Source organism: Crinia signifera, chromosome 2, assembly GCF_055691185.1.
Source record: "Crinia signifera chromosome 2, ASM5569118v1, whole genome shotgun sequence".
Taxonomy (NCBI): Eukaryota; Metazoa; Chordata; class Amphibia; order Anura; family Myobatrachidae; genus Crinia; species Crinia signifera.
In genome coordinates, this window is record NC_139218.1 from 365,379,957 (window position 1) to 365,404,176 (window position 24,220).

The 24,220-nt window shown below is 45.4% G+C and overlaps 1 protein-coding gene across 7 annotated transcripts in view; it reads right to left on the bottom strand.

Annotated features, from left to right (window-relative positions):
* PARP4 (poly(ADP-ribose) polymerase family member 4) overlaps positions 1-24,220 on the bottom strand; it is a 186,215-nt gene that overhangs the window by 112,433 nt on the left and 49,562 nt on the right. For all 7 annotated transcript variants that reach the window (XM_083169954.1, XM_083169953.1, XM_083169959.1 and 4 more), the window contains exons 2-12: positions 23,777-23,909; positions 21,097-21,283; positions 13,547-13,610; positions 13,091-13,208; positions 10,620-10,718; positions 9,179-9,328; positions 6,567-6,704; positions 5,168-5,341; positions 4,902-5,062; positions 2,814-2,951; positions 1,972-2,070 (exon numbers count right to left, since the gene is read on the bottom strand). In XM_083169954.1, the coding sequence (XP_083026080.1) occupies positions 1,972-2,070; positions 2,814-2,951; positions 4,902-5,062; positions 5,168-5,341; positions 6,567-6,704; positions 9,179-9,328; positions 10,620-10,718; positions 13,091-13,208; positions 13,547-13,610; positions 21,097-21,283; positions 23,777-23,908 (1,460 nt within the window). In that variant the 5' untranslated portion in view covers position 23,909. The remainder of the gene's footprint in view (positions 1-1,971; positions 2,071-2,813; positions 2,952-4,901; positions 5,063-5,167; positions 5,342-6,566; positions 6,705-9,178; positions 9,329-10,619; positions 10,719-13,090; positions 13,209-13,546; positions 13,611-21,096; positions 21,284-23,776; positions 23,910-24,220) is intronic.

Here is a 24,220-nt window from a genome sequence, read left to right on the forward strand (position 1 = left end):
TTTATCCACAGAATCTTTGAAAGCTGCACCGCCCTGTACTGGTAATACAGTAGCCTTGGACAAACGTGCCACTGAAGCGTCCACAACTGGGACCTTTTCCCAGAGCTCCGCATGAGACTCTGGCATGGGGTACAGACTAAGGAATCGCTTAGGCATCTGTAGCCTCTTATCAGGAGTTTTCCAAGCCCCTTCTAACAATTCCTGTAACCCCTCATCTGAAGGAAAAGTAACAGCCTCCTTCCGCTGTCGCTTAAAAACACCTTTAACAGGAGTCTTATCCTCCACAGACAGCTTTAAAGCCTGCTTCACAGCTACAATGAGATCCTCTATACCAGCAGCAGAGTTCTCTTCCACATCATCACCCTGATCCCAGGGGATGTCAGTATACTCTCCTTCCTCCTCATCTACCACAGTAGTTAAAGCATAAGACCTTCTAGGGGTCCCTGCCACATCATCCATTTTGTCCAGCATTTCACTGAACCTGTTGATCCCTTTAGCAGTATCCTGCATCACCTGAATCAGCGCAGGATCTGCCTGGGTAAGAGGCAAGGAGCCAGACGACTGCTGAGATGATGGCATAGGTCTCTGTGATTCTACCAGCCCATCACTCTGCCTGTCCAAAAGCTGCACCAAAGCGTTAACTGACCTGCCTAGGGCCCTGGCCCACGCAGGTTCCATCTGCTCAGCCCTATGGGGTTCACTGCCCATGGGTCTCACATCAGCGCAAGTAATACATAAGCCCCCCTTGGCCATCTGCTCAGGGACAAACTTTTGTGTGCAAACATTGCACGCGCTCAGTGCACTAAGGGCTCCCTCCCCCAAAACCACAGCCTGATGCTCAGACATGATGCAAGTGATAAATGTATATCTATCAGTATACACAGTGCAAACAATGTACAAGCGTTTATACAGAGGCAATGCACCCAATCACTTATCTGTCTGTTGGTTTCAACTGCGGGGAAGCGATGCCCAGGAAATCCAAGTCACTCTGCCAGGATCAGTAAGCCAGCTCAGCTCCGCTGCAAGCGTTCTGAAAGGCGCCAAAGTCAGAGTGAAGGAAGAGACCACAGGTCCCTGCTGCTGCGGGGTCCGTGACCTTTTGGCGCCAACCACCCCCAGCCAGCCGCTCCTCAGGTAGGATTTCCTAGTTCCAGTGTCTCCCCCTCAACTGGGGATCACTTGGAACATGCCTGTCACGACGCTGCTGTCCTCTCATCTAGGAGCTCAGCGTGTAAGCTCCGCATAAAATGGCCGCCGCCATCACGGAGCGCCTGTCCCCCATGATCCCCACCTAAGCGTGGAGCCGGTTTCAGGGTACTCCGGAGCCCAGGCAGCCTTTTAGAAAAGGCTATAAGCGCTGCACAGGGAGACCAGACAGCGTCTCCCCTGTGCACAGTGAGCTGACAGGACGCGCTTCTGTCAGCTCCTGCTGCGCAAGCAGTGTGAGGAATCACTATGAGAATCCTCACACTGTGCCTACCTAGCTAGGGTAAAAGTTAATAAAACAATAAAAATCCCCTAACTACTCTAATTCTTCGGCTGCTCCTGCAGCCCTTTAGAATAGCACCCACTCCAGTGGGCACCTAACACGAACTGGGGAGTCCAGGGATGCAGTAGGGGAGGAGCCTACCCTCTAAAGCTTTAGGATAGGTGCCTGGCTCCTTCGGACCCTCCTACATCCCAGTGTTGAGCTGTGTCACCAGGACCATTGAAAGAGAAAACACAGTTATGGACCGTAAGGGAGATATGCAGGATGGGCTGGTAGAAAAGCCACGGGCCACTTCGTATCATTTGCCCCCAGATTGAAAGTTGCCAGCCAGCCCCTGAGCTCAGACTAAATGTAGCATAGTAATGACTACAAATGACATGTGAATAGGTGCAGACAGCTACACATACCCCCCGGTTACATTGCACGGTGCTTGAGTTGCATGAAGTCACATGGCTATCATTAGAATAGGTTATTGTACAAACCTTATCGAGTCACTGAAATAAATACCGCTTCCAAGGTTTCCAATATCCGTCCTCCCCAAGCCAAATTCTTCTACAATCATTTTTGGCAACATTAACCCGCTGGAGAGAAAACAGAAGAGTACATGTGATGGAATGTATACAACACATGTTCACACAAACAGACCCCACATATAAATGGGGAGCAGCTCCTGGGGGTATCACCGTTATGTCCCACAAATAGCGACATGTCATGATAGAAAGACAAACCACTTTAATCAGTAGTTGCAGCAGAACCATCCTGGAGAAGATGGAGACTGCACTAAGACCCAGATTCGGCATCAATCGCTGAAGTATAGTTATTGCTATTATGCAATTTCCACACTTCTGCGCATGCAGTTCCAGAGCCGGCGTGGGTTAGTGTCAGACCGTGCGGGCGGCACATAGTCATTTGGTGGGAGCGCTCCGGACAACTCAGCTGTGTCCGAATCGCTCGGGGGGAGGGTCGCAGCAGCTGCATGACGTCACAAGCGGCTGCCCTGACCCAAAACATGGCCAGCCTGTGATGAGCGAGCCCTTCACTGTATAGCGAACGGCTCACACAAATTTGGCAGTGACATAACTGGGCGGGACCCGACTCGCAAGGTGACCATTCCCTGTGCTGGGTGCTGCCACCCCAGTAGCCTGCCACCATGGGTTGTCATTTTGCGGGATTCACAAGACTACAAGCCAAGTTGAATTAGGCCTTATGATCAGAACCAGGGGCTTGTGCAATGTATTGGCTCACGGAACACATGCTACAAGAGTATTTTTAAAAGCCGTATTCATCCTTCCCATAGACCACACAAACAAATGTTCTAGCTTACCGCGAGAGGATCCCAACAAAGTTGCAAGGTGAAGAGGCGTGTAGCAAGGACTTCACGTTGCCCAGGTCACTCTTAAAATGAATGGCTTCACTGAGTCTCCCAATCCGGAACACGTGCAAGATTTTAAACTGATCATTGCTGTGTGAAGAAGAACAGGTCACAGTCATGATGTGATTATTGCATGACACACATTGGTCCACTTGTCTGCCTTATTCTGGCCCCCTGAATGTAAAACATTTTAACTCTTTGGACTCCGCTAGTGTTTACACTGTCATTGGGGAATTCACAGGGCAGGTTTCAAGTTTGCACTGAATAGTGCCATTGGGTGTCGGAGGACTCACCGGCAGTCGGGATTCCCACAGTCATTACCCCGATGTCGGAATCCCGACTTCTAAAAGCCCGACACACTTTTGATTGGACTTTTGATTCTCATGAGTCTCATTATGATGGGAAATGTGGAGATGCGGGGAAGTCCGTTTTGTGGATGGATCGTGCCTGTTTTCGATCTGCGTATTATCTGTCCATGCATCTCAGACACAACTGTGCAGCCGCCCTGTGAGTCGCTTGTACCTCAGATAACTCCATTAGTGACTGAAAGGGTGTTCGTACATAGAAGGAATGGCAAGCTATGCGGAGTTGTGTGTATCTGATGCAAGCTAGCGCTGATAGAATTGATGGATATTTCCACAAGGGGTGGTGCAGTGGCTTATGTGCGTGCAAAAGGGCAAATGCCTACATATACCTCCGTACACCAGATAGGACACATGGGGTAAAATGTAATCGGGTGTGAGAATCAGAAAGTGAGAGATTTGGTAAGAAATCTCCTTTTTCTTTTTTAAAGCGGCAATCATTGCAATCATCAACCAATTTGATTTGGCCATGTAAATGATTGCCGCTTTAAAAGAAAATGGGAAATTTCTTACCAAATCCCTCACTTTCTGATTCTCTCACCTTATTACATCTCACCCATGATGTCACCGTGAAATTTGCCCTCTTTATTAGAATTAATGGGCCCCATACATCAGCAATCACAATTTATGGATTTCCAGATCCAGGGATTTTTTGGCCAGATAAATGGATTTTACAATCTAGTAAATAGTGCCCCAAAACAGAGAGTCTTTTCCTTCTTCGTTTGGATTTTACAATCTATCTGACTTTGCCCACACATTACAGATTTATTTCAGTGATCGGCAGATTTTTCCATCTAAAGATTGCATCTTCATATCTGGAAATTGCCCCCAATCGATTGTCATTTCAGCTGTTCATAATGTAAAAAGATGAAGAAGACGAATTGGAAATGCCCACACATATAAAAAAGATCTGCAGATAATACCAGATTATTAAACATGTTTAAAAACCTGATTAAGCAATCGATTGGCGATTTTGATTGGGATTGCCAAAAGGGGGAGCCCACACATCTAAAATTAATTGTGGCAATCATCTCCATATCTGAAAATTGTCACAATTAATTGCTGATGTATGGGGCCCTTAACTTTAGCAATACTCCTTCCAGCATGATATATACTGTATAGGATTTTATATTTAATGCTAAATAGTCATAAATACATAATAATGGATTATCTGTATTAACAATGTGGTAATTTAGGTAAAAATACTGTATACAGCACATCAGACTTGCATAGTAACATTGGTTTTGACACAAAATCAGGGTCATTTGGAGGAAATTTACTAAGATGGGAATTCTATTCCGCATGTGATGTTGCTAGGGCAACCAATCAGAATCTACTTATTTATTTAGCACCTTCTAGAAGATAATAGATAGTAACTTAGTGGTTGCCCATAGCAACAACTGATCTGAAATAGAACTCCCATCTTAGTAAATTTCCCCCTTTGGGTCTGTTGGAATTAATTTAAGAGAATAAGAAATGATAGGAACAGGTGGACATCCTGTTAGACCAGGGCTGGGCAACACCGGCCCTCCAGATGTTAATGAACTACACATCCAAGGATGCTTTGCATTAGTTTTTGCTATGTGGCCATGCTGAAACTGATGCAAGGCATGCTGGGATGTGTAGTTCATCAACATCTGGAGGGCCGGTGTTACCCAGCCCTGTGTTAGACACTTGCCTGCGGTTGTTATCCAGAAGGTCCTGTTTCACCCGATGAAACTCCTCTGTGTTTGGATCAACGTGTTCTACCCGGCACCGGAGAGCCCGGTACCTGGCAGTAGTGCTTATTATACTCCCGGGGTAGCTTGTCTCACAGACATTAACCATGTCTCTTATTAGCTAGAAGGGTTTACGAGAAAGGTAATGTGAATTAAAGTAGTTTTAAAAGAATAGAGGGCTTTATACAGTATATTAGTTTCCTGAAGAAAAAAAAAACAGGTTTACCTGGCACAAGTCTTGTTTAGCTGTCAAAAACTTCTTGTCGATGTTAATCAGCAACTTGTCATTGTGAGGAATGCAGCGATAAAAGTCCAGCATCATTTGACGAATGTCTTCTTGTCGGTCTCCCTTGGTCAACGCATTTCGCACCTGGTGCAGAATTCCTTCAGCCTTACTTACCTTGAGAGAAGAGGAACATACACATAGGTCATCAAATAAAATATTTCCACAACACCATTTATAACAAGGTAATCAACACACACACACACACACACACACACACACACACACACACACTTCTTTTTTTTTTTTTTTTATAGCAGAGCAGCTGCCAACTGCCCTAAGTTCTGAGGACTGGCGCAGATTTAAAAAGGGTTGTTAGTGCAGCTTCTCCTACAGAACAATTATCTATACGTATACAATAATCAATACAGCACAGAGAATCAGCTCTCATGTGGTCCGATTCAGGATCGCTCGCTCCCCAGCCCTGATGGGTTTGCGCATGCGCATTTCTGACCCCGGCACCAAACGGCTTTGGAGAGTTACACCTCTGTTGCCCATCCCCTGGGATGTCAGCACCCGCCCCTTCTTTGGTGGACTACGACGGAAAGACCACTTCTTAGCAAGCAGTACTGAATCAGGCCCATGATTTGTTAGTCATGGAGTATGAATTGAGATATTGTGGTTTAATAAACACACAGTAGGCTCTTTACCAAGTATATAGATCCCTGTTTTGCACATTTTATATGTGTTCCGTGAGCACCAATCAAATCAACTAAACTCCCAGGAAACAAAGAAACAGTCACAGCATAAGACAAACAATCAGTTTAAAACAACTGAGATTCACAGGGGTAAATTTGCTGAAGCTTCTAAATATGAAAATATTTGCCTATAGCAACCAATCAGATCCTAGCTATCATTTCGCTACTGCATTCAATAAAATAATAGACAGAATCTGATTGGCTGCTATGGGCAACATCAACGGTTTTCATATGTAGAAGCCTCAGTTAATGTACCCCACAGTGGTGAACAGAGGACATTAGTCACTTCACAATGGCCCCCCTCTAATATCACAAAAAGGGTACATTTTTGTTTTAATTTCTATAACATTTTTAGTGTTCATTCTAGCACCGCCATCTTTGAAAACCCATGCAGTTTCTCATCCCTGCCTGGGGTGTCGCTGTCCGCTGTGGTGTTTCTAGCACAGGTCTGGTTTGCAGATCAGTGCTGATATACAGACCACACTGTGCTAGAAGCACTACAGCAGACAGCGACACCCCAGGCAGGGATGAGAAACTGCATGGGTTTTCAAAGATGGCAGGTGCTAGAATGAACACCATGTTAAAAAAAAGGAGAAATACTATGTTACAAAAACTTTCAAATCAGTATCTAGCTGCCATCTTACATCATTAAGGCTGATGTTTTCCACAGGGCAGGAGAGAATAGAACTGAGAAGTCCAAGAGCTTCTATCCAGATAGACTCCACAAAGCTGGCCACTTCCGGGGATAATTCTGTAACACTTATGGCTTCTCCAATCAGCACCTTTTATATTTGGAGACAAAACAGAGTTCCTTAACAAAACCAAGACATTTATCATAAGCTGTACATTACAGTGATGGGAGGCTATGGGAGGTATTCTGGGGTAGATTTATTATAGCGGCGCCTATCGCGCCGCTATAACAGTTCCTGCTTCGCCTCATTAGCGAGGCGAAGCAGGAGGAGACACCGACAAGATCTATTAAGATCTTGCCGCCGGAGTGGGGGAGCGCTAACTCCCCCCTCCGGCGATGTCCCTCCTGGAGACAGCGCATCAGTTAATACTGATGCGCCGTCTCCTTCCCCCAGGCCGGGTCACTGCGCATGGGCGGGATCTCGCTAGTCTCGCGAGATCCCAGCGCAGCTCAGCGCCAGCAGCAGGGACAGCGCTGTCCCTGCTGTTAGGTATAGGGCATCGCTGCCTGCAGCTGGCGAAGTCGAAATGGCCAAATTTGCCTGTTTTGTGTTCGCACATATAATAGGATGTGAATTGTGGTAAAAATAGCACACATTTTGACCTGACATTTTTCACATTTCAATTCGCATCTAGATGTTTTCTCATTATAAAATATACAACTTTTAAAATTTAATAGGGTGCAATTTTTGGTAAACGTTACCAAAAATCACAAAACAAATAGACCAGGTTCAGACTGGCGAATTTGACTGAACCATGCACATATCAGTGAGATCTGTAAATGGTTCTGCCCAGAAAAATGTGTAAAATTACAAAAAAAAAAAAACGGTGTGGGCCCACCCCCGGGCTCAAAGAACCGGTCCTGGTTATAGAAATTCAGGGGACAAAAATTATAGGGGATCCCCAGGATTTCTAAACCCAGCACCAGGCTAGCGCCGCCCCACCCCCCTGAATCCCCTCTATGCTGTGAGTGGATATGTACACGTGCACAACCGCTCGCATGCGCCCACACAGAGGAAAAATCATTTGATGGTTACTCATAGCTGAATGTAAGCCAGGATGTCATGTTACGGCACGCCTGTGTTCGCTGGGATCCGTCTATCTTCTCTATGGGCACAACCACCCTTTTTGTGGTCACGCCCAAGAAACGCCGGGAGGTGCCCACCCCGGAATGCCCCCTGCCTGTCAATCAGCAAATCCCCGGCAAATGAATATTTTGCTGAAAGCACTGGCTGCAGGGGACTGCACATTGGTGCCCATAGACAGTCCCCTACCATCGGGGACGGGGCCCAATTCGGACCTGTGCGTACAGGTCTGAATCGTCCCATTACTCCTCCTCTTTTGTGTGTGCACTCTGTAGCACTTATTGATGTGCATACTTCTTCCATAACATTGTTCTAATGTTAGATTTTATGATGTATTACACATTTATGTGGTTGTGAGTACAGAACATAAACTTGTCCTTCTTGTGACCTACAGCCCATTGTGAGGTCACTTGGAGATCGGTCAGGCCCTGGTACAAGAAAGTGAATCCCTGGTGTGTGGGTGGATAGGGCGGTCATCAGAAATAGTAGGCAGGGCTGGGGCATACATAGATGATGAGAACTGTCTGGTGGCCTCTGAACCCAGCGGCAGGCCATAAGTGAAGGACAGAGGCACTAAGGGATCCTCACCTGTGCTGCGCCTACTTGGTCTCCATGGTAGCTTGGAAGGTTGGGGAAATACTATTACGGCCCTGATTAGTAGCCGACGGCAGCCCCCCTCCCCCACTCTCTGTTCAGACTCCAGTCCCGGCAAAGTCCTGGATGGCGGTCCTGGTTGTAGATATGAACTGTTGGGAACACCAAGGCCCTTTTTCCATGTGGTGCCAACCATTGAAGAGTGCATGGTCACCCTATATTAGGTGCATGGCTGCACCTCATTCACAGGTTGTCTGAAGGTGTATTGCCTAAACTGAAATTAATTTGCTACTACAGGTACCGGAAATAGAGCACCAGTGGGGTTGCATACAACTGTAAAGCCCCATTCATACTAGATGATCCTCATTAACCATATTGAGTGTACACACTGGACGATATTTTAAAAGATCAGAAGGCCCTTTCTTTTAGAATATCCTCTAGGGCAGGGGTTCCCAAACTGTGTACCGTGGCACCCTGCATTTGGGGGTGCACTGTGTTGGTGGCCCAGGACCAACTCAAATTATTTATGGTCAAAGGCAAAATCAGTGCTTGTGGCTTCCAATCATAATTTATGTGGACAAACAGAAGCAAATCCTGTCCCTCACCACAAAATTGAACATAGGAATGACATACTGTATAAACAAAAATTACTTTATTTTATATTTTTTCCAAAATGTGTCAATAAGAAATTTTTGGCCTAGGGGGCACCATGGAAAAACTTCTGATTCTCTAGGGTGCCATGATTCAAAAAAGTTTGAGAACCACTGCTCTAGGGTGTATGCGGCTTTAATCAGGCCCACAATGCATACCTGCCATTAGTATCAAGGCACATAAAGCAGATCGCTGATCAATACTCTTACTGGCGTGTGGAATCACAGGGAACATACCTTCTGCAGTGCTTGTGAGGCAAACGGTTCGGCTTGTGCTGGGACTTTTTGGACTTGCACAAATCCTTTATTCTTCAGATCCTTTATACGGAGCTCATATTTCTCACAAGCATTCTCTGCAGTGTCTACTATGCTAAACGATATTTCCTTCTGTGTAATGAGAACAGGCAGAAAAAAATACTTCTGGTGAAAGTTCTAGTTCAAATATATAGTATTACTTACATAATATACACACAAGAACATAAATACTTCCTGCACAGATTAACTATCTAATAAATAAAAGGGAAAATCGTGAAATTTTACATACGAGTGTATTAAAAAACACGGCCGAGGCAACTAAAAAAATTCCAAATTGAAATGAATTACTGTTAATCATTTATTATTTAAAAAAACAAAATTTTGGCTGTACGCTCATATGTGTGTTCCAGCTTAACTCAAGAACATCTGCAGCAATTTACAAACACTGTGGGGGTATCACACACATCACCCATAGGGGTGAGGCAGAAGCGCAGAGTATTTCAGCAGACAGCATAACTCTGGAATGTCTGGAGCAATTTACAACAAACTTGGTACACATATGAGTTGAAATCTGGGAACAAACACTGTGGGGTAAGACACCACTAGCACCCCTAGGGGTGGGGCAGCGTCACAGACTATATCAGGACATGCATGATATGTCAGTGAAGACAAGGCTGCATGTGACCGGGACATTGACATGAATGGATCCATACAGCGCATAGAATATCTATTGAATTGCAGTATGCTTTATATGGTTTTAATGTGTTGTTTTTCTATATTATGAATTTTTAATTTTTCATTGGTGTACAGCGCTACTTATTTTTCCTATCTGTCTTTCGTTTTTTGAGGAATTACTCCCTCCCTCTAAGTAGCTGCTTTGCGATCCATCGCTTATAAGCACCCGGTCAGTTGCCTAGGCTACATTTTCTAGAAAGAACACCCACCATGTGTAACTCTGCGAGTGAATTGAGTATGGATCACTTCGTTATCCACTTGCAAATCCACATCAATTTTTTTACCAGTCTGTGCACTGTAGCTCTGTCCCTTCCACAACTCTGCACCGAGACAGGCTGATTGTGACCGACACTGACATCACAGACCCTCCTAGATGCTCCCAGAAAATCGTAGACTACCACCCCAAACGCCAGCTTCCTTTCAGTCAACCTATGGCCCCATTACGATCCATACGCAATTTCTGATGCTATTTCCCCTCGCACATGCACAATGCGCACGGTACGCATACGCAGTCATTCGATAATCTATCGATCTAGGAATTTTCGCAATGCAAATGCAGTTTACGGGGACGCGTGCTCCATAATTTGTGCCGAACAGCAATTTTTGCTAATCTGAATAGGCCCATGGTTTAAAAGTGCACTCTTCAGCTGTCACATAGTCAGGTGTATATTTATGTACACTAACTTACCTGTGCTGTGTCAGGCTGACCACGCGTAGTGCAGATTTTAAATGGAAAGGAAGATTGTTGATTAAAGCAGAGCAGTTCTACAAATGCCACCTCTTCACCCTGAAATTGAAGCATAATAACTGATGAAGTTCTAAAAGAGGAAATGGTACTGAGAGGAAAGTGTGAATTTTTGCAGAAGACACAAAAGGTATGCGGCCGGATAGATACACCAGGAGGGGAAAACAAATTATTAGGATCTAGGGCAGGGGAACCTCAGGCCCGGGGGCCGTATGCGGCCCCCGTAGCCGGTCTGAGTGGCCCTCCCACCCAACTGGCAGCTTTCCCGGGAGTCAAGTACAGGGGACTTCTCGCAAGAGGTCGGTAGTTCTCACGAGATTTCTCTTAATCAACAGCAGCCGGAGACTGTCGGTCCTATTCAGCGGCAGCCACCGGAGCGTGGGACGGCTGCAGCAGGACAATTTGTAAGAGACATTTTTTACATATGGCCCCCGAAGGATTTTTTCCTTGGCACAAAAAAGGTTCCCCACCCCTGATCTAGGGACAGATATATCCACATACTGTACATCTATCTGTGTGCTACAAGTCCAGTTACACATGAAGGCCCTCATTCTGATCGGTTCGCCTCATTGCGAATTCACAACAGGGACCGATGGTGACGGCCTGCGCATGCACATAATCGCTTATGCGCAGGTCTTCACTGCGGGCCCCCTCGGAGACTTTCATATTCTCCGAGGCACTGCGGAGGCGTGCAGGAGACGGGCAGGGGGCGTTTGCGTGCGAACACCCTGCGTTTCCTGGGCGTAACACTGGGTGCGCCCAGGATAAGGCAGGATGTCTCCATGCAAACAGGGGCGGTTACCTGCCTTACGTGGGTGGGCAGCTGATGTCAGCGGGGGTCAGGCACCTCTATTCTGGATGACGTTTATGTATTAAACTTTTGACACCTTTGGAGGTGTCCCAGGATGTTATTGACTCCCAAATACTTGATTTCCAGGTCTCTGATGTTCCCAATGTACATACTAGCCTAACCGAGACTTCTCCAAGCACGCTCAAGACATAATGGGGCAAATGTATTAAGCCTGGTGAAGGGATAAAGTTGAGATAAAGTAGAAGGTGATAACAGACCAGCCAATCAACTTCTAATTGTTATTTCTCAAATACAGCTGATTGGCTGGTGCATTATTACCTTCCACTTTTTCACTTCAGCAGGCTGAATACATCTGCCCCAATGTGAGCAGTGGAACCAGTCAGATTGCGGCTTCCTGGTATAATCAACTTCACCATGCGGTGTCTGCGGTCTGCTCTCAGGTATGTTGCTATCAAATGGAATATGACTAATTGTAGGTAAAAAATCCGACACAATTAAAAAGCCTTTTTCTTGCATCAAAAAATAAATTGTGATTCAGGTGTGAAATCCCACTGATACTGCATACCTCCCAACTTTCTGTGCCCCGGAGTCGGGACATAGCTGATGCGCGCCGTAGCCGCGCCAAAATTTTCGAGAGTGTGGCCTAATTTCGGGGCCGTGGCCTATACTCGCAGCTCCCCCGCGAGGGGGGACTCCCAACAGCCACCCTCACCGTGGCACACTGCCGGCCGCGGCAGGGACAGCGGGACAGGCCCTGATAATCGGGACTGTCCTGCTAAAATCGGGAATTTTGGGAGGTATGATACTGTGTAAGCAATGGGTTTTTTCCTTGCGTGACCCGGTGTTGTGTTTTTTTTCCCTGCGTATTTTACATTGCAGCTACACGCTCAGTACTACTGCAAAGACTATATAAATACTCCGGCCCGGAAATTAGCCGCTGTGTTTAGCCTGAATACCCAAACTCCGCCCGGCTCTTTGTGCAAAGTGTGTGTCCAACAAACCCTCAACATGTGACTTCGCCTGAGACAATGGTTTTAGTCAAATATAACTTACATCACAAACCTTATGTTTACCTTGACCATACGTTATCCACATGGTCCACCCTCCCTGCACCCCTTTTCTCCTTCCCTTTCCCTGTATCCAGTCTCTTCCTCCCCCACTTTAATGATAAAATCTGTACTGCAGGAATGTACAGTAACTGCATTTTTTTATCCACAGTTATAGCATTCTCGGGTAGATGTCTGAAGCAGCGATAAGGGAGAAGGGAGCCAGAGGAGAAGTTGCCCATGGCAACTTGCTGCTCTGTATAAATTTATATTATGCAAATTATAGAGGTTACTTCAGTGCTGATTGGTTGCCCTGGGCAACTTCTCATTTGCTTCCCTTCTCCTCCCTTATCACTGCTTCATACAACACCCCATCTTTCCTGCTGTTCTCAAAGTTTGCAGAGTAACTGACAGTTGGGATCCACTACAAGACTCATATGTATTTCTCCCAGTCATTCCAGATTCTTTTGAATCTGTTTAAAACTTTAAAACAAACGTGTGTCTGATCCCTTAACCACATTGTTGCCCTTTATATCAATTCTAATAAAGGGATTTACCTTTTCAAAAAAGCTGTATTTTGCCACTTCTGTGTCGTCTGGAAGGTTGGTTTCATTTTCACCATCTTCAAACTCCTCATTTTCACCACCCTCAAACTCCTCATCATCTTCCATATTCCTAAAATGAGAAAACAGGCATTGCTTGCTTGCCTTGTGATAGCGCTTTCCAGTGCTACAGAGATGGGTTTGACAATTCCCTACTCTCAGAATATACAGTATGGGCGAGTGCCATTTTGCACGGATCTATATTGGCATCAGGGCAGAGAAGGCCACCCCGGACAAGAATGGGGCCTTAAGGACAGTAAAACCGACACTCTTTGGGTAAATAATGCAATCTTCTCTAACCTCCGACCACTCCAAGCAAAATGGGACACTGAGACTCAGTGGTATACTGTAGATAGGATTATTAAAGAGACAGTAATAATTGTGAACACAGTGTGCAGGCATCATTAATACCTTTCAGGTTTGTTTTCCATGTTTTCATACATTATTTTAGAAAGAAATTGTCCTCTTTTATCATCTGCAAAACAAAAACAAAAAATGTATTAAAAATAAAGGAAATGAAATTGTACATTTCTGTATCATCCAGCAGGTGGCAGCGTTTTACTGGATTTACAGCAGTTAGTGGGATATGTGTCCAGTACTTGGTTTCTGGTTCCTTAATTACCTCAGCTCCTAAATAAAATACCAACTACAACTAGGGATTGAAGACAATTTATTTGGATACTAATGACACCACCAATATTAGCAAAGACACTCTGATAAGTTCAACACAATATTTATTTTTTTTAACCTAAAAACTTCTCCAGTTTGGGCTGTCACAGATCCAATTCCTTGTTAAAGGTTGCTATTCAATTATACCCATCTTAACCCTTTGCTTTCAGGTGTAATCCACAGTGACCAGATATGGTCCCACACTACCAAGGTATCTAACCTTACCCATCACACATCTCTCTCTGCTTTGTCCACCGTAGATGCCCACCAATGCTAACAAGGCATTTCATTGGATAGAATGGCAGTTGATAATGCATGGATAGCTACACCTGGTTTGGGCCCTTGATTCCTTGCAATAGTTCTGTCCTTGGTCCAAGATCTGAGTTAGTATTATCGGCTCCAATGGTCAACATCACCTTCTATATAAACTTTTCACTGGTGAGAACCACTTCTGCTGACTTGTGTTATATGCAGCCCCGGAAAGGCTAGCCATCGGTAGGTTTTTATGTTTGATACATCGTTTACCCATCCATGAGAGTCTATGGTTTGCTCCATCTCTTGTACGTGGGCCGGCAGCCAGGTAAGAGATCCCACAGGGAAGGATTGTCCGTTATCTGGCTGGATCTCAGTATGGTCACTGTAACGAGCTACGTACGCACCTATTGCCCCGTCACCAGGCCAGAAGGATGAGCCAGAAGCTGATGTGACTGGTCAGCACTTCCGAGACGTCCGTCACAGATTGGAAAATGCACATACAGGTTGTGTTCTTCCTGTCCATGGACACCACACACTATTTGGTGTTTATGATAGAACAAGGACTCCACCTTGGATCTGTTCACTGAAGCTGGATGTTTAGGGATTCAGGTGCAGGACACATACTGGTGGTTATTCTGGTCCACACGAATTTCGCAGCGTTGCGTGTGGATTAAACGATGCCCGCCCATTCCTCGCTCGCTGAGTTTCCCGCACGGCTGCAATTGGACGTTCTGCATAAACATTCAATCGCAGCCGTGCGGGCAGCTGACATCTGGTGACGTCAGATGTCCACCCCCGGCAGCCGCGTCACTGCCTAATTTCCATGGGAATGCCAAGCATTTTCATGGCAACACCCATGAAATACTGGGCGTTCCCATGGGTTCAGCCCATCGCGGGTCGCCCCACACCCCCACTGGTAGGTGTGAATGGGACGGTGAACTAGCAGTTCGCCGTGCCCGCTCGCACCCACTGTATGCACATGCACAGAAATGCGCAGACAGAAAGCATCGCGAGTAAACCAGAATAACCCCCACTGTGTATGTAGCTGGTGGAATGAAGATTTTATTTTCTATGTACTTACTTTTCTGTGTGTGCATTGTATACAGGTTGTTCTCACTGTTCTAAGGCTGCATTTGTAGGACAGCATATTTTGCATATTGCCCCGTTTTCTAGTGTAATCATTAATGTGCACAACCATTGTCACCCCGGCCCTTTTATGCAGTTCTTGTATTTACCACTGTCGGCTGTCAGACATCAATAATGTTACTAGCTCACAGTGAATGGACAGACTGCATATTCTGTGCTATTGATCCAACCCACAAATTCATATTTCCACTGTGTTTGCATTCCGGTTGGTGACGTTTTCACTTTGAAGGCGAACTCCATGAACTTGTTCAATGTTCAAATGACAAACCTACACAGAGCAGCTGTGCTGTAAGTGTGACGCTCCCTCACTGTGAGATAGGTAAATGACTAAGATCTAATATATAGATTCTCTGGAACTTTGAGGTTAACTGGTTTAAAAAAAAATCATCACAGTTTAATCCCACTTCCCCTTTTTCGGCATACTGGCCCTTACATTCCCTGACTCTGTGCAGGAAAATGTAGGCCTCTCAAGCCCCATACACACGAGAGGAGATTGTAAAATATATCATTTAGAAGTCCCTTTCTGAGCGATATCTGTTACAATATCCTCTAGTTTGAACGCTCAATACCATTAACAATGCACGTTACGGCGCATCGGTAATCACCCCCCACCTCACGGCTGAACTGCAGGTCATTTTGGCAATTTATCCAATGACCTGCATGTCCAGTGGGTCACAGTGACGTCACTTAACGATATTGTTTACCGATATCATTAATTGTGTACACTCAATATCGGTCATGGCCTATATACAGTTACTATATCACCTGCACCCATGATCGCCTGGTGCACAGGTCTTCAACCTGTGGCCCTCCAGATGTTGTGGAACTACATGTCCCAGCATGCCCTGACAGTTTTGGCATGCTCTTATAGGAAAAAAAATGTGGCAATGCATGTTGGAACATGTAGTTTCACAACATCTGGAGGGCCACAGGTTGAAGACCCATGGCCTAGTGTGTATGGGATATTAGATCACAGATCTCTGCATTTGGAACCAAGAGGTCATCTTAACTGTATTGTAGGCTTTGGTCAAAATCTACTGGGGCCCTCATACACTCATTTGAGTGGCTACCGGTGCGCCGATCACCATCCGCCGCCGGCGAATGGGGAACGTGCACATCGAAGATGCTTGCGCGTCCCATTCTTGGGAATGGATGCGCAAGCATGTGAGATACCAAATGGCACACTGGCGGAAACGAAGAGGACGGCCCCATCTGTATATGAGAATAAAAAAAACATTACAACTTACCTCTTCTGCCGCTCCTGATCATCTCTCTACATCCTTCCGTACAGTGAATGGCTTTCAGCACTCTGGTTGCTGGATAACTCCAAACATCCACCAATCAGCATGCTCACAGCAACTCACTGTCTGGTTGCAGGCCTTTAAGTCAGGTATGAATGCTGCTTTACTGATTGTGTGCAATTCACAATCAGAACGGCTGGGCAGCCGTCTCTACCGCCTTCCTAGAAGCCCTGGAGGCACCAGCCTGCCCCTGCTCCAAGTCCCCTAGAATTATGAGGCCAAAAGCAGCTGCCCAGTGTAATGATGGTCCTGCTACATGAGGGGATATAGAGAATGTTTGTCCTACATTAAATTATATCAGAAGAACATAAACAGACTCATTTTGAGTTTCTGTCTGTAAAAGGTGCCTTGAGCTGAGTTTACAAGGATTCATCATTAACCAAATAACTTGCCTACCGCAATCCCTGCTACTGTGCCCAGTCATAGGCGAATCTAGGGGGTGGTCCGGGGGTGCACCGGACCACCCATTAACCCATTTTGTAGCTGAGGGATGGGGCTTTCCAACAAGCCCAGCCCTGTGTCTCTAGCCCCCTGGAAACCGGAGATACTGCCAGGCAAAGCTGGAACGTTTTCCCTATAGGATAACATGGGACCCGCTAATTCCGACCCCCACCCAGTTCAACGGCTGCCAGTTCCCCCTTCGGCATCACTGAAGCTCGAAGTTGATCTCAGTAGAACCCAAATCGCTGGGCCTTCAATCTGATACCAGGCTGGATCCATATGGGTTAATTGGTTCCATGGATATTGAGGTTAAACCGTTTTTTTTCATTTCTTAAATGTAATTTCATGACTGTTTATGTTTTTTGAGGGCAGATTTCTCTGGAACCAAACAGCCCAGTTTCACGGGACCAAATTCATTCGAAGCCAACTCAAAAGTTCTTCAATATGATACTGGTCTCATGTAAATGGGTCAGTTGGTTTCGAAGATATAGCTGGTTGGTTAAAGGGGGGTAGGGAGAGCGGAGTGGTTGTCTCTCCCCCTCACACCAGAAAATGCAGGGACTAGGCTGGTGTATAAGGGGTCAGCCTGGGAATGTCCCTGCAGGATCCTGGTACCACATTCCCGGGTAAATCCCTGCATTTTCTGTTGTGAAAGGGGTATTATTTCAAACAGCCATGACCTGCAGTGCTCTGAATACAGCCGGGCAGCCCCCTGCTCTCTGCCCAGCTGTCAATGACTGTCCCCCCTGCAGCTTCCGCTCCAATTCTTCTCCCCGCTTTTCCCTCAGCCCGCCCCCCCTTTAATCATGTGGTGCCGGTGCCCGGCGTGCTTCCCCAACATCACGCACAACAACAGCGCGCACAATATTTCAAATGTATACTCGGCTAGAGGGGACACCAGGAGGGGACTGTGAGTGTGCTCTGCGCTGCGCTGCGCTCTGCTCCTCTCCCCATAGAAGCAGCTGCACCGCTCTCCATCTCTCCCTGCAGCAGCAGCGAAGGCTCATATAAAAATTTACAGTAACTGGCACTTTTTGGGGGCATTGCTTAAGGGACGCTACAAGTGGCGGTATGTCTGGGCATTACGCATAATGTGTGGCTTAATGTGTAAGGGGCATTATGGTGTGTGGCCTTATGTGTAATTGGCATTACGGCATGTGGCTTTATGTGTAATGGGTATTACAGAGTTTGCTAAAATGTGTAATGGGCATTACTGTGTATGGTCTAAAGTGTAATACCACACCCCTTTTTGTGATGCCAAGCCTCCTTCCCATGAGGCAACGCCCCCTTTTTTACACGCGGCTACACTGCGCAAAGGTCCCCCTGCTATTATGTCTGGATCTGGGACCACCTATTACCATAATTCTAGATTCGCCTGTGTGTGCCATGTGTACAATGTGTATGACTTGGGCCACACATAGGCCCTTATTCAGATTTGAACGTAGTACAAATTTGTTCTAAAAATGGGCAAAACCATGTGCACTGCAGGTGGGGCAGATGTAGCATGTGCAGAGAGAGTTAAATTTGGGTGGGGTGTGTTAAAAATGAAATCTAAATTGCAGTGTAAAAATAATGCAGCCAGTATTTACCCTGCACAGAAACAAAATAACTCACACAAATCTAACTCTCTCTCTGCACATGATGCATCTGCCCCACCTGCAGTGCACATGGTTCTGCCCATTTTGAGAACAAATGTGTACTGCGATCAGATCTGAATAAGGGCCATAGTGTTTTAGTGGGTCCCATACAACAGGACCCCATTTGCAGCAAGAAGGCCTTTTTGATTCACACAATTCCTTTTCTCTCTGGATACCATTGCACGGGATCTGACCAGTGTCATAAGCGAATCACCCCTTAAGGCCTATATAAGAAGAAAGGGTGTCTTTCAAAGAGGTATTAGTATTACATATTTTAATTGTGTTTTAGCACTACTTGCTGAAACATTCATCTCTGTTCATGGAGACCAGCTAATGTCATAGAAAAAGCCTCAAGCAAATGACACCTAGTGGAATAGACAATCAGGGAGATATATATCAAATCTTGGAGAGAGATAAAGTGTAGACCAACCCTGACTAACCTGTGGCTCTCCGGCTGTTGTGAAACTACACATCCCAGCATGCCCTGGTACAGTTCTAGCATTCCCTAATAGCAAAACTGTGTTAAGACATGATGGGACCTAAACACAATAAATTAGGCGCAGTTCTAACATCCATTCTGCTGAAATTTAAAATAAGGAACAATCCACTGGTACCTGTATTATCAGACTATAAGTGTGACTTTGACAAATGCTATACACGATTGTATGTATATAATATATATATATATATATATATATATATATATATATATATACTGGAGGGAAGATGCGGCACACCATTCACGTAAACATGAACTATTTAATGGCACAAAGGCAACGTTTCAATGCCTATGACGGCATTTTCATCAGGCTTAGATAAGCCTGATGAAAATGCCGTCATAGGCATTGAAACGTTGCCTTTGTGCCATTAAATAGTTAATGTTTACGTGAATGGTGTGCCGCATCTTATCTAAGCCTGATGAAAATGCCGTCATAGGCATTGAAACGTTGCCTTTGTGCCATTAAATAGTTCATGTTTACGTGAATGGTGTGCCGCATCTTCCCTCCAGTCTACTTACATTCTTTTGCGGGCACCCATGCAGTATCGTCTAAGGAGGCTGTGCCGGACACCGTGGAAAGCTATATATATATAAAAAGCACTTACCCCCCTTGGTTGTAGAAGGATAGGAACCGGCACACGGGTGGATGGTGAAGAAAAGTTGATTTATTGTACAAACATGATTGCACACAACGACAGCTGTACACCTGACAGCTGTTTCAACCGAAAAACGGTTTTCATCAGAGGTACTTTTCTTCACCATCCACCCGTGTGCCGGTTCCTATCCTTCCACAACCAAGGGGGGTAAGTGCTTTTCATGTTCTAAAACTTTATGTTCCTGGCACCGGGATTTTTTCTATTTAGAGTGCCATCCTGCAAACCAAAAGTATATATATATATATATATATATATATATATATATATATATATATATATATATATATATATATATATATATATATATATATTTTATTTTTTTTTTATTTTTTTTTATATTGGTCAATAAACCTATATTAATTAACTAGACCTTGGTTTTGCGCTCTCTTTCAATATAAAATCATGACGGGACCTGTAGTTTCACAACATCTGGAGAGCCACATGTTGGCCAGGCCTGGGGTAGAGAGATAAAGTACCAACAAATTAGGGCATGTCATTTTTGTAGTGCAGTCTGCAAAATGGCAGTTAGAAGCTGATTCTTAATCTCTCTTCAAGGTTTTATACATGTCTTCCTTTATCCCTTTTAAAGATTGATACATTTTCCCCAATGTTTTTTGGGGAGGCAATGATACAGGTGCAAATTGCTACATATTGCAAGATCTAACCACGGATAGCAGGAGGGAGCCAACCAGCACACATACATGTAAAATTGTACAGTACAGTATGTAATATACGTGCTTGATGCCTTTCCCAGCGATCAGCAGCTGTAGTATGCACGGGACACAGGGGTAGATGTATGAAGCAGTGATAAGGGAGGAGAAGTGACAAAGTGCCTGGTACTTTATCACCGGCCAATCAGCTCCTGACTTTCCCTTTTTAAACCAAGCCTGTAACTTAACAGTCAGGAGCTGATTGGCCGGTGATAAAGTACCAGGCACGTTATCACTTCTCCTCCCTTATCACTGCTTCATTCATCTACCCCACAGTGCTCAGCCTTCTATAAGCCCGCCCCGAGACTCTCATTGGCTAGTTTCACAGGAGCCTGGGGGTAGGCTTATTGAAGCTGAGCACTGTGTGCCTCGACCCATGTATGCCAAAGCTGCTGAGCCCCGGATAAGTCAGCCAGCACATATATTACATACAACTTTACGTGCAGTCTTTGGTTGGAGCTGCAGCCCAGGAGCAGCAGCTGCTGCCGATTAGGATGTATATTGTATTAAGTCCTGTACAGCCCATGGTCTCATATTTCCTGGGGCAGGGGTCCCATAAAAAAAGTCATGCACATGAGCCCCTTTATTTCTAAAAATGCACAGAATCAGTGATCCCCCTAATAGTGATATATACAGTATACACAAACCTTTCACTTTATCCAGGATCACATCAGGCGGTTCAGGGGTTTCCTGCAAATCCACCTTAGTCAGTGGTGTCTCTGGAATCAGCTTCCATATGAAGTCTGGGCTTACCACCAAGATGCAGTGCTTCTGAATCTTCCTCTGCTGGCTGCTGTTTAGCTTGCCATTATTAGTCACAACAGCATGCGTGCACTGAAACATACATAATGCAAACAAATACATTTGTAATTGACTATCTCACCTCTAAAATGGTGAATGGAGGAGAAATAAAATCTGTATTACACTAAAGGCCCCCACACCCCTGTTGCTAAGACAAGTCGGAAGCGATTTTGCTTGAACTCCCCCGGATGCTCCTCACATACTAATTGGCACTTGATGTGCCATTTTTATACATACGATATATCACATGCAATTAATCGCATGTAAAAGGATTCCCAGGGAGCTACCGGGAGAGTTCAGGGGAAAGCGGATGCCATACATCGCAGGTGCTAAGAAGAACCCGCGATGAGCACCTGAGGGCTGGACATATGATTTATCTAATGTGCGGCACATTCAACCTTCGACTCTGACTCGAGGCGGTACAGGTCAATTCAGGTGTCAAACACATGCGATTTCACCCGATTTCTCTGCTCGATCTGCCGTAATCGGTTGAAAAAGAGGCCAAATCTCACAACTGTATGGGGGCCGTAAGAATCAACCACAAACTCAGTATCCAACTCTGAAGGACTGTTCAATTAGCTTTATACAGAAATGACTGTGTTGTTTAGATGGTCACATACACTGTAAACTGTAAAGTTATCTCCCACCTGCACAGGGTGAAGGCCAGTATATTCCCAGCTGGAATAACATTCTTGACATTGCAGATAAGGCAGATAAGACATTGGGTTCTTGCTCATTACTGTATTCAGGCACTGCGGAACCCTTGTGGTGAAAGTTTATGGATTAGCGGATCGATGGGGCTGAGGTCGACAATACCATGTCTACCACGTCTATACTTGTTCAACCGGGTTTACATAGACAGTTACGCTGGATCGACGGGAACCTGGTCAACATTACCAAGGTCAACTTGGGTTTTTCATCTTTTTTTGTTACTGAATGTCAGTGGGGTGTCCATGGATGCTGTGTATGTGCAGTGTCCCCTCGCATGACTCGCTGAACTCGGCACACTGTTATATTCCCGCTCTATGTCCACTTGGATAGTAGAGTAGGAACCAAGTGGACCGGCACCAAAAAAAAAGACGAAAAACCCGTGTTGACCTTGCTACTGTCGACCAGATTCCCGCCGATGCTTGCCTCTCGTCGATCCAGTGCCACGGTCTACGTAAACCCAGTCAACCAAGTATAGACATCTTACTAGACAGCGTAGACCATGGTATTGTTGACTTCAGCCCCGTCGATCCCCGTACGGATACCATGGTGCAATATAAATACATGATAATAATAAATTAGGTACTTGTGTATTTTGGCGGCGCCCATTGCATCGCATACCATAAGGCATACGATGGTATGCGATGCGATGTCGCGCGATATTGTACAATGCCATACAATTTTGAAATTGTATGACATTGTATATGGCATACAATGCCATACAATGCGATGCGATTAAACATTGTATAAGCACCCTAATGGGTGCTTACAATGTTAAATGCACCCCCACTCCACCCCCCCACTATAAACGTGAACCCGAAGCGTGGCGAGCGCAGCGAGCCCGGGAGGGGCGGCGGTACGCGTCCTCCGACCTTTTCATACCCCCACTATCCACGTCGGCGTGGAGTTGAGAATAGAAAGTGTGGCGAGCGCAGCGAGCTACCGAGCCCGAAGCGTGGCGAGCACAGCGGATACCTTCACAGGTATCGGAGTCCCCTCGCGGGCTTCACAGGTATCCGCGTCCCCTCGCCACGCTTCGGGCTCGGTGGCTCGCCACACTTTCTATTCTTAACTCCACGCCGACGTGGATAGTGGGGGTATGAAAAGGACGCCACACTTCGGGTTCACGTTTATAGTGGGGGGGGGGGGGTGGCGTGGGGGTGCATTTAACATTGTAAGCACCCATTACGGTGCTTAAAAGCACCCTTTAGGGTGCTTATACAATCTTTCACCGTATAGGGGCCGAAAAATCGCGTCGTATCGTATGCCATCGGGTGCATGGCATGCAATGCGATTAAAACATTGCGCGATGGAAATCGGGGGCGCCGCTATAATAGTACCATAAATTAGAAGGGAATCAGTGATGGCTCCCCCGTTCGTACCCTATTCTATTAAAAAACATAATTTCTGGGTGAGACTTGCAAGGCAAATCCATGCTTTGTAAGTTAATTCTCCTTTTAAAAAGTCAGAGTTCGGCAGACAGCTCGCACTGCCACTGAACTCGGGCGGCATTAAATCTCGCCCTTGATATTAGTATCATCCTGTGATGATCTGGATAGAAATATTCATTCAAATGAAATATATTACATAGCTTCTCACACTCATTATAGGTTTGAGTTGCCTTATTGCACTGACTGCACATACTGCGGGTCTGGCCAACCTCTGGCTCTCCAGATGTTGTCAAACTACAAATCCCATCATGCCTTGCCACAGTTTTGCTATAAGGGAGTGTTAAAACTGTGGCAAGGCATGCTGGGATTTGTAGTTTCACAACATCTGGAGAGCCACAGGTTGGCCTGTCCTGACATACTGGCTTACCTTCTCATTCAGCACAAAGGAAACAGCTCCCCCATTGGAAATGATGCCGGCCTTTAGTTTTGACTTTTCTTTTAATGATAAGGAGCTCACTTTGAGGAAAAATACAAAGTCGGAAAAGACTCCCACACCCATCCTAAGAGGAAGAAAAGAGGTTACATTAAATTCTCTATAGAAGGTACATCTCATATACCTACAAACAAAAAACTGACAAACTGCATGTGATATACAGCTGGGTCATTATAGAACACGAGGTGATGACATTAGTATACTATACATAGACAATACACAATAAGAAGCTGACATGATCTTGCTTAGAAGTTTATTTAGGGTGCTATAAGTGGATCTTCTACCTCTTATTCCTGTGACATTTACTGTACAGAAGCCCTGTACAATTATAGGGTAACACAATGCAGCGTGACTTCCAATATCTATATAATATACAGC